The 13,653-nt window shown below is 39.6% G+C and overlaps 1 protein-coding gene across 1 annotated transcript in view; it reads left to right on the top strand.

Annotated features, from left to right (window-relative positions):
* The window catches only part of fbxw4 (F-box and WD repeat domain containing 4), a 38,635-nt gene that overhangs the window by 3,958 nt on the left and 21,024 nt on the right, over positions 1-13,653 (top strand). Inside the window, exons 3-5 of the mRNA XM_037783040.1 lie at positions 110-295; positions 734-866; positions 1,205-1,290. Coding sequence (XP_037638968.1) covers positions 110-295; positions 734-866; positions 1,205-1,290 — 405 coding nt within the window. The remainder of the gene's footprint in view (positions 1-109; positions 296-733; positions 867-1,204; positions 1,291-13,653) is intronic.

Below are 13,653 nucleotides of genomic sequence, written 5' to 3'. Positions count from 1 at the left end.
CATCTTTTACTGGATTCTATCCTGGTGACTTGTCATTCATGTTAGCTTCACTCTCATCATTTCACTTACATCACTTACACTTCTCTTAAATCGTGTATCTTGTCTTCAGACTGTTGCCATGGTTGCAGCTGGATGGGGACGTACTGTTTCTGTCTCAGGCTGCTGATATCGGAGCGTACCGTCTGCGCCAAGACTCCAGGAGGCTCCAGCGTAACCCATATGAAATCTATTCGGGCCACAAGGGTGACGTCTGTCGCTTTGTTCTGACGGACTCTCACCTGGTCAGTGGTGGAAGGTCGGTACTTCATGCTCTGTTCGTTTTCCTTGTGACTTTATTTGACATAAACAACTTGCATTAGTCATTAGGTAACAGTCCGAGGTACTAAAGTAACAATTAGTACCTTCTATAGAGACGTTAAAAAAGCTTTTATATTTGCTGTTTTTAACACTTATACACAGGAACCCGTTTAATGGGAAAATCTTGTGGCACAAGTAATATGCAGCAACGACAATTTGTTTGTAGTAGGGCTGTCGATTGATTCAAATATTTAATCACGATTAACTGTCCATAGTTAATCATGATTAATCGCAAATTAATCACACATTTGTTTTATCTTTTCAAAATGTATCTCAGAGGGAAATTTGTAAAGATTTAATACTCTATTATGCTGATATTTTGAACAGCTAAGGTATCACACTGGTCCTGAAAATAACTCCCCTTTGTCTGCGTCAGTGATGGCAAGATCCTGGTTCACAGCAGGAGGAGTGACATGTCGCTGGAGTTATCAGGTCATAACCAGGAAGTCAACTGCCTGGACTCTAAAGATGGACTCATCATCAGTGGATCCAGAGACCGAACAGCCAGGGTGAGAACACCTCTGCAATTCAGATTTATTGATGTGACGAACAGTGCAATGACGTGTACAATCCACATTTGTTTCACAAAGACGAAGACTGAAAACATTTACTGTACAAATTTTCAGAACAAGAAAATGTTACATTTCACTTCAGATTCAATTCATCATAAGCTTCAGTAATAATTCAGCAGTATATGTCATGTGTATAACATAGTATGGCCCTGTGATTGACCCTGTAAAGGATAATGGGTTACAGATAATGGATGGATGGAAGGATGGATAACATTAAAATTTCTGTTAATGCATACATTATTAAATGTGCTAACTGAGGACTTTTGTTTCTCTAGATTTGGACGTTGACTTCCAGCGGCCCCAGAGACACCATTCCCCTGTATGACAGAGTGTGGTCTGTTGCCATTAGTCCCACTTTGAGGTAAGCATTTGTTCAGACTCACTCATAAGAGTTAACAGGTGGTACGCTCTGAAGAGGAGCAGACAATTTAAAATCAGTCATTGATGTTATTGACAGAGACAGTACCATATGACACCAGCTCATGGCCCAGCAGATCAATATTTAACTTGATATCAGTATTGGGTTAAACATGTGTCTAGATGATGATTATCAAACTAACTGGAGGCTGATGTTGGACCTGTCTTGTATCAAAGTCTGTTTCCCCTTTGAGTAATGTTTCTGGTGGAGCTAACCGCTGTGGTTGGGCTTTGGGCTGAGCTTAGGTTGAGATTAAGGTAAGGACAAACAAACATACGTCTCCTGCTGAATGCTGACTCTACTGTTTGCTTCTACTTATATCAACTTGTATTAACTCAGATTGTTGCATCATGCTGCTCTGATTAATTACTGTAAGGCGAGCACACAATGTGATCCATCAAACATTGTCACTTGCTGAGCTGAAATCAGACAGACCCTGACGTATCTCAGCTTGTTATCAATAACGTTACAAGAAGATGTCGTAGCCTCTGTCGTGAAATATGCTGGCTAAATTTCTTTTTATATTGTCACAATTGCTATTAATGCAAATATTGTATTTAATGTATTGAAACCAGCCCAGTGTCAATTGCTGATATTGCTGATACAGGTGGTTTTCATATTGATTTCAGTTTCCTGTTTTTCAGTTTGGTATTGAGGATGATAAAGTTTTTCATTTAAACTACTAAAACTTGAGGGCATAGCAATATCGGTAACACTTTCTTTGACACCCATGTCTGTAATGCATTATAAACTGTATAAGAAGACTGTGTTCAAGTTATAGAAATAGAGTACACATTTATAGATAATAGTTCCCACCTCGGTGTCGGTGTGTAACCAGTGTGAGATGTTAAAATCTCCATAAAGGTACAGACTGAAATGGGCTTGAGGGAGCAGAACCAAGCTCTTTGTAGTGGTGGTTTAGAGGTGCCTTTGATTTCTCAGCCATGTTTACACCCCAGACACTTAATAACGCACACTTCCACACACTCACTCTCAGCATTGATAACATGCAGGCAGGCAGATGCAGAGCGCTGTAACAGTATCCGGACTTCACCCACCTGCTAGTCCAGCAGAGAGGCAGGTGATTGTCCATCTGGCCGCAGAGTGGAAACATCACAGCTCACACTCAGTAATTGCCTGCTCTGTATACAGCTTTGGGATTCATTACAGTACATTACAGTGGTTAATGTTAGAGGTTTCCGCATAGCAGGACTCTTCATTTGTTATATATATTTTTTTTCTTTTCTAGCAGTAGGGATTTGGTTGATTAAATAAAGTAAATCACATCTTTGGGTGATCTACTTGACTGGAGAAGCAGGTTGCTCTTTTACTCTTATTCTCTGCTTTATACTGCTACAGTGCTTTGAAACCAAACTCTTCTCAGAAAACAGTTTCAAAGACAACTGTATTCTTTTATGGAGTTACAAAATGGTCAAAATAATTCATGTCAGGGACCTATTTTTGCAGCAAGTACCTCTTGGGTCCTAACAAACCTAATCTTTGGCAAACCTGCTCATGTCAACTGTTAGATAGATTGATTGTCGGACAGCTCTGTCACATCAATAACGCTTCAATTTAAGTGTAAGTATAAGAGTTCACCTTGCTAAGCGTAATATATATATTTTAAAATTAATTCAGATTTTGATTCTCACAAACTGTCGATTTGGCCACATGAGGTTGGCAAGGAGGCTCGCAGGAAGTGATGACGTGAATTACAGTTCAGGGCGTCCGAAAAGATACATACTACTCTTTATTCACACCAAAGTATGTTGAACGATAGTACACATATTGGGTATGTAGTGCATAGTACGCAGCCATTGCTTCCATGTAACAGTTTGTACAGACACACACCTTCTGACAATGCATATTGAACAAACCCCATGGACAACATCCTACATTACCTGTTAGGGCGGTTCAGCTTGCTCTGGGAGTCCCTGAATCTTCTACCAGAGGGTAAGAGCTGCAACCCTGTGAGTTGAATTTTCTGTGCCTGTGCTTGTGTTGTACAAAGTCTCAGATGTACGTCGCTTTGGACAAAAGCGTCTGCTAAATGAAATTGTAGAATTGTCTGATGATAGACTGCTCATAGATTGTTAGGAGGGACGAGTATTTTTTAACCCCCGTAATTTTCTTAGCAGTTTGTGACAGACAAGCAATCTGTGCTTTCAACTGTACAGACAAGTCACCATATCATTTATCCCACATGTTATAATACACTCTAAGACTGCATGTTAAAATAGTAACGTGAACTTTTGTTCAACTCCATAGCACCTATAAGTCTGTGTGCAGTGTGAGGCAGAGCCTGTGAATCGGACTTTCTGTGTTACTGTTGCACTCGAGGGGTAAGACACGGCGGAGCAAGAATCCCCGAAAAATTGGATGTGGCTGTGTCATGTTCTGGTCCAGCCCCGTCTCCTCAATATATATATATATATATCAATTCAATGATTAAGCATCCAATATAATCGATGCAAAGTGAAAACATCAATACATATCACCACCTTTCAGATACGCCTTTATTTTGAAATTCCCATGGCACGTGTCATGTCCCCATTTCCGTTCAAGCGCACCTCCTTCCTACAGAACCCAGTAATAAAATTGTCAAATCATATTTTAGTTGCTTTTTCTGAGTTTATATATACACCAAATGTAACTGATTATGTTAAATGGCTATATAATATTGTCTGGCCCCTGAAATTAATTTATTTGACATTGTATCGTAGCAGACTTTGTGATATCAGCAAATATCGTATCGTAGCCCGAAGAATCGATATGATATCGTATCGTGATGAAACTTGTGATTTAAACCTCTATTCTCAATTACATTTAGAGTGAAACCTATTTTCTCCGGGATTACATGATAAAAGTTGTAAAGAAAATATGTTTCCCTCGAAAAGTAATTGACAACGCAGCTTCTAATTTGAATCCTAGCTTAGTCCTTAAATCTAAATAAGCGAGGAGCAGATTAATAATCATTTTCAGTGTAAAATTCGAACTGTTTGCACACAAGGAAATAAGAAATCCAGTATATCGGCATACATGCACGGTGGCCTCGTCTGTCTGATCCAGGCCTCTCTGATCTGAGAGGAACAGGCAGATTATCCACATCATTAATTCTCCAATTTGCTGGCTCAAATAGCAGACCGTGCCTCAGCCCGCCGCCCCCTCAGAATGGAAACTACCTCTCACTGACCAACGGCCTGGTTAATTAAAATTCTTCTGGAAACCAGGTGTCAACTCACTGATAATAAACCTGTTAAACTAACTTCTGCCCCGCACCAAGTAACTCGCCCCTCCTGGTTTTCACCCCAGTTGTTAAAGCACAAGCCTAGCTAAAAAATCACAAAGGATATGACAGAACAAACCATATCGAACAGTTGAGAAATTGCTGTATAGCCAGGGCTGAAGGCCCAGATCAATGGGCTGCCACACACCATTAGGTCTGAACTGAAACAGCAGGGGTAGACTTCCACTAATATATCTGGTAACTGCTGTTCTATGATATGATAGTCATTATTCTCCTCTGATATTATGATGCAATAAATAAATGTTTACTATAGAACTGATCATTACTCACTTTACACATTGAATGATGTTTAGCCATGCCATACAACAATGATAGCAATCATATCACATCCATACAGGGTTAGTAGTATACAGCTATATAGATTAGGGCTGTCAATCGATTAAAATATTTAATCGTGATTAATCGCATGATTGTCCATAGTTAATCACGATTAATCGCAATAATCACATTTTTTATCTGTTCAAAATGTACCTTAAAGGGAGATTTGTCAAGTATTTAGTACTCTTATCAACATGGAAGTGGGAAAATATCCTGCTTTATGCAAATGTATGTGTATATTTATTATTGGAAATCAATTAACAACACAAAACAATGACAAATATAGTCCAGAAACCCTCACAGGTACTGCATTTAGCGTAAAAAATATGCTCAAATCATAACATGGCAAACTGCAGCCCAACAGGCAACAACAGCTGTCAGTGTGTCAGTGTGCTGACTTGACTATGACTTGCCCCAAACTGTTTGTTAAAACAAATTTGCGTTAACGTGTTATTATCTTGTTAACTTTGACAGCCCTAATTTCAATACTATTTATTGAACTATCAATCATCATCAGCAGGTCAGTGGTTCCATTAGCTGCCTGGGCTGAACCAGCAAGATACACTGCTGTTCTTATTTTGGGCTTCAGACCTCCTTGTCTGCCTCCTGTACTTTGTGATATTTGGGCTGTATTTTAGACGATGGTTGGGTTTGATAATGACTAAAATGAAATGGCACCGTCACTATTTTTCCTGTACAGTGCGTGCTGCAGGCATCAATTGGTGCACGTCAAATGGTGTTGATTACATACATCATATCGTCAAACAACCGGGGGAGAAATGAATTTGTGTAGAACTGATAATCTATAGACTTAACACTACTCCATCCACAGCACACATACACACACACATCTCAGCCCACCTCGGTTTCCATCCCCGTGTTTCTGTTGTTCCACTTGATATCATCTCAAGGTCTGTTAGTGGGGATTACTGTGACTGCGGTGAAATGCCAAGGCTAGTGCAGGACGGCCGCCCACGTCCACGCTGCCTCGGAAAAGATATTGATCCCATCAGTGGCTGTGAACCTCGGCTTCCCCCCCATTCAGATTGCTTTTCTCAATCATATTTCTTTTTCCACACCATATTGTGTTCCCACACTCTATGCCCACTGATGGAGCTCATATTGGACAGGTTCAAATGAAATATGACGAGGCACTAAAGGAGGTTACCGGGGTAAAATAGGGTCAGATACGTTTTTTCACACTGTTATCTGTTCCTCTGTCTGTTTTGTCGCTGTGTGGGTAAATCTCTACTGTACATTGTTTTCAGTGGTTTAAAGGGACATTTGTCAAGTCGTTTATACTCTTATCAACATGGGAGTGGGCAAATATGTTTGCTTTATGCAAATGTATGTATAGATTTATTACTGGAAATCACCTAACAACACAAAACAATGACAAATATTGTCCAGAAACCCTCACAGGTACTGCATTTAGCATAGAAAATATGCTCAAATCATAACATGGCAAACTGCAGCCCAACAGGCAACAACAGCTGTCAGTGTGTCAGTGTGCTGACTTGACTATAACTTGCCCCAAAAAAAGTGGACATGTCTGTAAAGGGGAGACTCGTGGGTACCCATAGAACCCATTTTCATTCATATATCTTGAGGTCAGAGGTCAAGGGACCCCTTTGAAAATGGCCATGCCAGTTTTTCCTCGTCAAAATTTAGTGTAAGTTTGAAGTGTTATTTAGCCTTCTTGGCAACAAGCTAGTATAACATGGATGGTACCAATTGATTCATTAGGTCTTTTAGTTTCATATGATGCCAGGATCTTGACTCTAGCTTCAAAACTGAGCCTGGTACAACCTCTGAAAGATCGATTGTGTTAATGCGTTATAAGCGAAATTTAGTGGCGTTAAAACGGATTTGCGTTAACGCGTTATTATCGCGTACGCATTTGACAGCCCTAGTAATTTGTAAATACCAATGAATTATTTTGTGAAAGAAACAGTTTTTTATTTATTTACTTCACTGCTAGTTATAATATATATTCAAAATGAAATCATCCTTCACCCTAAAGCTAAATTCATTATTTCCGTGGACTTCAATCATTGTTTTATTTGATGGCCTTGACACCAAAGTGGCCTTGCACCTAAAATTATGAAATTTCAGGCCTGGTGCCTCGTCTTGATTGGCATGTAAAAGACAATATTAAGGGCCAAACATGCTTTGTATTGGTTAGCGGGGTGGATTGAAATTCTATTCTTGCTATTGCACTTTTGCACATTATTTGGATATCAGCTTTAATTTGAGAACTTGCGATTAATTCTATTAGTGATGATTCTCCTGCTTGTGCATACCTCTCTCTCTGTCCTCCCTGTCTCTCCGTCCTCCCTGTCTCTGCTGTGTCTCTCCTACTGTATACCTGGTGTGTACGGGTCCAGGCGATAGGAAGTGGGGCAGGTGGTTAACTAATAGTTGACTGAGGTGTTTCCTGCAGACCCTGCTGTCATTCAAACAAGACCCAACAGGTTGAAGTGTGGGCCGGGCAGCTGCAGATGTGTAGCGGCAGGTCAGCTCTCACACTGAGTCACGGCTGATTAGGTTTCTTGGACAAGGCTGGCTTTGAGCTCAGCGCTCAGCGCTCGGCTGGCTGCTTGTCCAGCTCACAGTTATCTTCTATGTGGACACGAGATTTGGATTTGATTGGGATCTCTCTTTAGCTTTTTCTTTCTGACAGTCTGCATCCGTGGTGCTTCTAGTAGCTGCTAAGTATAGTACAGTGGTGGAGATGAATTGTTTACAATTACAGTGTTGTGAAATACGAAAAGGTGCAATTTTTCTCACCACAGTGAGGCAGCTATTTGCATGTTAGCTTGGATTTTCCTTCATGCCAAGTAGCAATCAGCCAGAGTATGTTTACATGAACATTAGTATTCCAGTGTTGGGAATCTTACCCATGATTTTATTGTATGCTGGATATGACGTTTACTTGGAACATATAGAACCTTGCTCATTCATAAACTTGTGCACCCATCACCTAGCAACTGCCACCCGCTAAATGCGGGTAAATGTTGGCAGTGGCGGATAAAATCGTCAGGCCGTCCGCCACTTTGGCAGACAGGGAAAACGCTATGGATGGAAATAGAGAATCGGTTCCCGTTGAGAACCGGTTGCTAGTTGTCTGAATCCTTGGCATTTCATGTGATTTGATTTGATTCCTCTGTATTGATGCTTTCCGACAGTTACGCATGCACAATGACGCAACGGCATACACACACTGTATCATGTTTCAGTTTGTTTGGGACCGGAGCCATGGCGCAGAGGAAAAAAAGCCCTTAACAGCATGGTGCTACTAAACCTGAGGATCACACCCTATTTTTTCCCAGGTAATGCGACACTGTGAACAACAAATCTGTGTTGAAATCGGCAGGAGGAGAATTAGTAACATTACCCGTTAGAAGTCGGTGGGCAACACAGTCCTGCTTGGCTAAATAACAGAGCTACAACGTTAGAGGTTCCATTAAGTTACATTATGGTACGTTCAAGGTCTGTCAAAATGAGTATTGGACGAAGGTAAATTCTAACTTTATCATGATGTGTTCAAGTGTAATCTTGAAAAAATAAGTATTTGGTGAGAAACTTGTATAAATCCAGTTGTTTGAAGGAGATGGTTTCACGGCAATATAAAATACGTAATAGAGAGGGAATTATGACCTTTTTAACTTCCTACCTCAAGCTCTAAGCAGCTTATAATATATAATTAAAACCACTGATGCCAAGATTTTTTTTAATCAAAGCAAATATCGAAATAAAAATACAATAATTAATTTTCTTATCATGAGAAATGTGTTTTTATGCAAATAACCACTAAGTACAGTACAGTACTGTGTACAGTACCCTCCCACCTCAAAAAAACAGGGCTCCCCAGAAGCTACAGTGTAATTTGAACACTGTAATGTAACTTTTTTTTGTGTAAAATATATTGAGCATTGAATGACATCAGATCTAAAATGTCATTCCTTCATTTAGCGCAGAGATTTCAAAGTGGCAGAAAAAATTTCTGAGTGGCAGACAAAAAAAATACTTGCCTGCCGGCACACAGTAAAAAAAGTTAATTTCAGACCCTGTCTGCTGAACTGTTAATACTGGTTGAAGAGACATTTTGGAACTGCAAGTGTGTATTCATCTTTCAAGAGGAAGGCTGCATTGTGAGAAAATATTATTTCAATATCCTGAAGTTGTTAGCTCCATAAAGAGATCAGTGATTGAATGAGTTTTGAAAAATATGTGTTGATTTTTGGTAAAACGTTTAAACTCCTTTAGTAAATAAGGAGAAACCCAATTAATCTGTTTCGTACCAAAAATGGGCTGCGAAAAATTAGTAAATATTAGAGCTGACCCAAATGCTTCAAAGCTTCGACCGTTGCCATGGTAATCGATATCCAAATCACTTTTCGTTTTTTATATGTAAGTATGTAATAATAATGTATAAATCCCCAAATCCCCCCCACAACATTATTCATTATTCATATTCAACATAAATTATTATTAGTTATTCTCAGATGGATATCGCTGTTTGTGGCGTGTAGAGGCGAGTGTGTGCACAGTAGTGCGGCAGTGACACTGAAACGAGGGTAATAGAGACAGAAGAACATGTCAGCCTGCCGTGCTGCTCCACGAAGCTTCGAATGCCTTCAAATATTTCTCACCGAAGAAAAATGGTGTTGGGGACAGCCCTATTAAATATTTGTTTGTAGGCTACAAAGTAGTTCCTTTGAAGCATAAAGAACCCTCGACACAGCTCCTCTCAGACAGCAGGTGCCAAATAGAGCACCCATTGTGTCATGTATCATAATGAACATTTAGGTAAAAGACATATGACAAAATGTATGATAAAAAGTCATCACTTTTATAGTTATTGATGAAGGCTATGTGACATGTTCCATGTCTGAAAAGAGAATATCGGGTGGAAAATATTTTTTTTTACAATTACAATCCTTTGAAATAAGAAACATTGAAACTCTTCTCACAATGAGAAAGCAGCTTCTGTCTGTTAATTTGACTTTGATGGTCACTCATGCCAAGTAGCACAGAGCCAGTAATGTCTGCACATTGCCCTGTGCCAATTTCCTGCCAGACTAGGCGGGTATCCTGACTTGGAGCTGGGGTGGGGTCTGGCGTGGCGGGGGGGTATGCTACACTGACCACTAGTGTAGAGAAGGGGGGGGCTGGGCAGAAGCCAGTGAAGGGAGAAGCTACCCTGAAGAGAGGTGAGAACAGGGAGGGGGTTACACTTGTTTTGTCTAGAATTCCTCAAGCACAACTACAAAGATGTTGCAGGGGCCAAAAGCGCTTTTGAAAGTTTCCAAAAGGAGAAAATGATTGTTGGATAAACCGTCCCCAATTCGCCACTTTCTCACCGCCGTCGGGGGAGGACGACCTTTGACCTCCAGTATCAAAGTACAGGGCGACGCCACAGCAGCCACCCAGCCAGCCAGAGCCGTCCCTCTCTGACTGCACCCCCGCCGCCACCCAACCTCACACACTCCAATTTCACCCCCACTGCTCTGCCCCACTCAACCGCAAGAAAAAGCCCGAAATTCATGTCTTTCTCTTTGGTCTCTCCCGAGCCGTCCCTGTGGCTCAGGAGTCAAGAATTCAATTAGTTAAAAAAAGAGAAGAAAAGAGCGAGGCTGCAACAATGCAGCGATAAGGGGGCAGAATGTGCGTTCCCACACGCTAAATACAGGGCGCTTTCCCTGGGGCCCACAGAGCCAGAGGACCCGCACCGCAGGAGGCGAGAATAATCACAGCTCCCTCTGAACCCCCTCATTACACACACACACACACACACACACACACACACACTCACACACAGACACACACACACGCACCTTACATTCCTTACGCACACAGATAGCTTCATGCAGACACGTATTACAGGCAGACATTCCCTTGAAGAGAGACACACCTTGCAGACTCCCCACACTTATACTACACACATAAACACACACTGAGAGAAACTTCCAACACACACACACAAACACACACACACACACCTCAGCACATAAAGACCTCTCATTACATGCTGGCCTCATACAGGTGTTCTCAGGTCTCAGGTTTACCAGAGAAGAGTGTTTTCATGCAAGACACACTCTGCCTTATGTTAGACATGATAAAAACACAAACAACTGTCCAAGTCTGTTTCCAAAAGTTCAAAACAACTCATACATGCAGAATAATAACTATATATTTATTCAATTGTATTTAACTGTACATTAGAGCACGTCATACAAAACTATACAGATAACATGCCTACAAACAGCTGAGTTAAACTTGAGCTTTCTATAATTACTAAGTAAAGCCTACTGTTTGTTTATGTTCTTTAAACACAATTATGATTATAATAATCCCTCTCAATCATCACTTATGACCCGCTATAAGTGTGTGGCGGTGTCTGTATCAGCAGAGACCCTGCCCCTCTGCCTGCATTTTCTTATTTTGCTGTGTTCAGGACTATAGGGCTGTGTATTGGCAAGAATCTGGCGATACGATACGCATCATGGTATAGGGGTTACCATTCAATATATTGCGATACTGTAAGTGATTTTTTTAAATCAAATTTTTAGGAAAATTGTCATAGTATGAAGAACACACATACAACATAAAATCTGAGTTAAAACTAGACTTTTTTTTATCCAATCCAAACAGTGGAACCTGTATTTGCATTTATGACAGTCCCTGTAACATTCGACAACATAGCACTACTTTGAGAGGACACATACACTGAGAGGATGCATGTCTTCGCAAATGGCAGACACCCTAACCCTCGTTTAGCTAGGGAGGAGACAAACCACAACCCACAAATCCTACTTATTTGGCTTATAAATTAGATCAGTTATACTTATATAATAATATTCTCCAGTATTGCTGCTTCAATAAAGTGAATACAGCTTTGGTAGATCTGTAACTAACTTTTCATTATCAATTAATCTGTTGATGAGTTTGTATTTCTTTTTTCACAAGATAGGACTGGGTGAAACGGTTGAAAACTAAATTATTAGGGCTCATTTGAGATAAAATCGTCAACATTTTTTATTATTAGTTAATCTTTTCAGTCATTCACAACATTTTCTGTGTCTTGTTCTTCTATTCATCTCTGTAAATTGGAAATCTTTGTGCTTTTGACTGCAAAACAACACATTTAAAGGTCATTTTGGACGACATGATTCATTGATTATTCATGAAAATAATGGACAGATTAACGGAGAATAAAAACAATCATTAGCCACAGCCCTAATCACAATATCAACAAGAATATTTTTCCAAACTCAATATATAACACAATAAAAATATGTAAAACAACCAAATAAATGCTCAATGCAACAAAGTATTCCACTGTTATGCATTACATAAGACACACTATAATGTAGTTGTAAGCAGATAGAAGTTTTTATGAACAGAATAACTATAACACCATAATGTGGAGGCTGCTGTATTAACAGATAATGAATGGAAATATAATAAAAACACAGTTGTAGTAAATAAAAATGTCTTTATAGGAGAAGTTATAATTGTTAACAAATAGTGTACATCAGTAAACACTCCTTTATAGTGTGTTATAAACTAAATATTAAATGTTTATACACTGCTTATAAATGCTAAATGGGGGGATTCAATAAAATGTTACATGGAATTGTTGATTGAGATTGTAAAATAATAATACATTCATTTATCTTGTTGTTATTATTACAATTTCTCAGAGCCCAAAGTGGTGTCTTCAGACCAACAATGCTCTCCTCAAGGTGGAGAATGTTTGGTGTTTTCATTTACTAAATGACTTAAATGATTATTGAATTATCTGATTTGTTGTAGATTAATTTTCAGACTAATTGTGTAATGAATTAATTGTTTCAGTTGTTCTTTAGTGAATGTAGGTTTGCAGGTTTATATAAATAAAAGTTTGAGGACGTTGAGTCGAAGCAGCCGGTCATATTATGTTTTCTATGGAATTTATTCATAGTTTTCTTCCAGTTGTTTAATATATTTAGTTAGCAAGGTTTTTAAATTTTGAATTATTAAGAAGAAGGAGTGTTAAAGTATATATGTGTGTAGTGATCCAGGCAGCGTGGAGCCCTAACAGCGTGGGAGTGTGCGCTGTGTACTGGCGGCAGTGTTATTCATACAGCACATTATCCTAATGAGCGTCACTCCCACCACATTTTGAGCAGGAGAAAGCTCTGTGATCACTGAAGCTCTGCTTCTAGTGGATCCCAATATAAAAGTTGTCAGTCGCGCTCCTCGCTGACCCCGACCATACAGACACTTGTCACAGAGACCCTCCTTTGACTGACTCGCACCAAAATGTCACCAAATGATTGTGACTTTAACTCGCTTTGGTATTCTCATTTGTTTCGAAACAAATCCTTCTAAGGCATCCATTCATTGAGCTGCTTGTTCAAAAGAAGTCCAAATAGTTTTGCTGTGCTCTGGTCTTCACAGGGACGTAGCTCAGTGCACTGAAGTGTGTTTCCTTCTGATGAAGGCCTTAGGTCATTTCTAAGTAATTAGTAAACATTAATCCATCAATCAATCAAAGTATCCATGAATCCGTCATATAGTTAAGGATATAAGATTAATCATTTATTTATTTCTCATTGGCTTAATGATCCTTTTTCAAGACAGACCTGCGATACACAGAGTAAAGAGGCTTTAATGTGGAATATCATCATAAT

Source organism: Sebastes umbrosus, chromosome 10 (genome assembly GCF_015220745.1).
Source record: "Sebastes umbrosus isolate fSebUmb1 chromosome 10, fSebUmb1.pri, whole genome shotgun sequence".
NCBI lineage: Eukaryota > Metazoa > Chordata > Actinopteri > Perciformes > Sebastidae > Sebastes > Sebastes umbrosus.
This window is presented reverse-complemented; position numbering and strand designations above follow the sequence as displayed.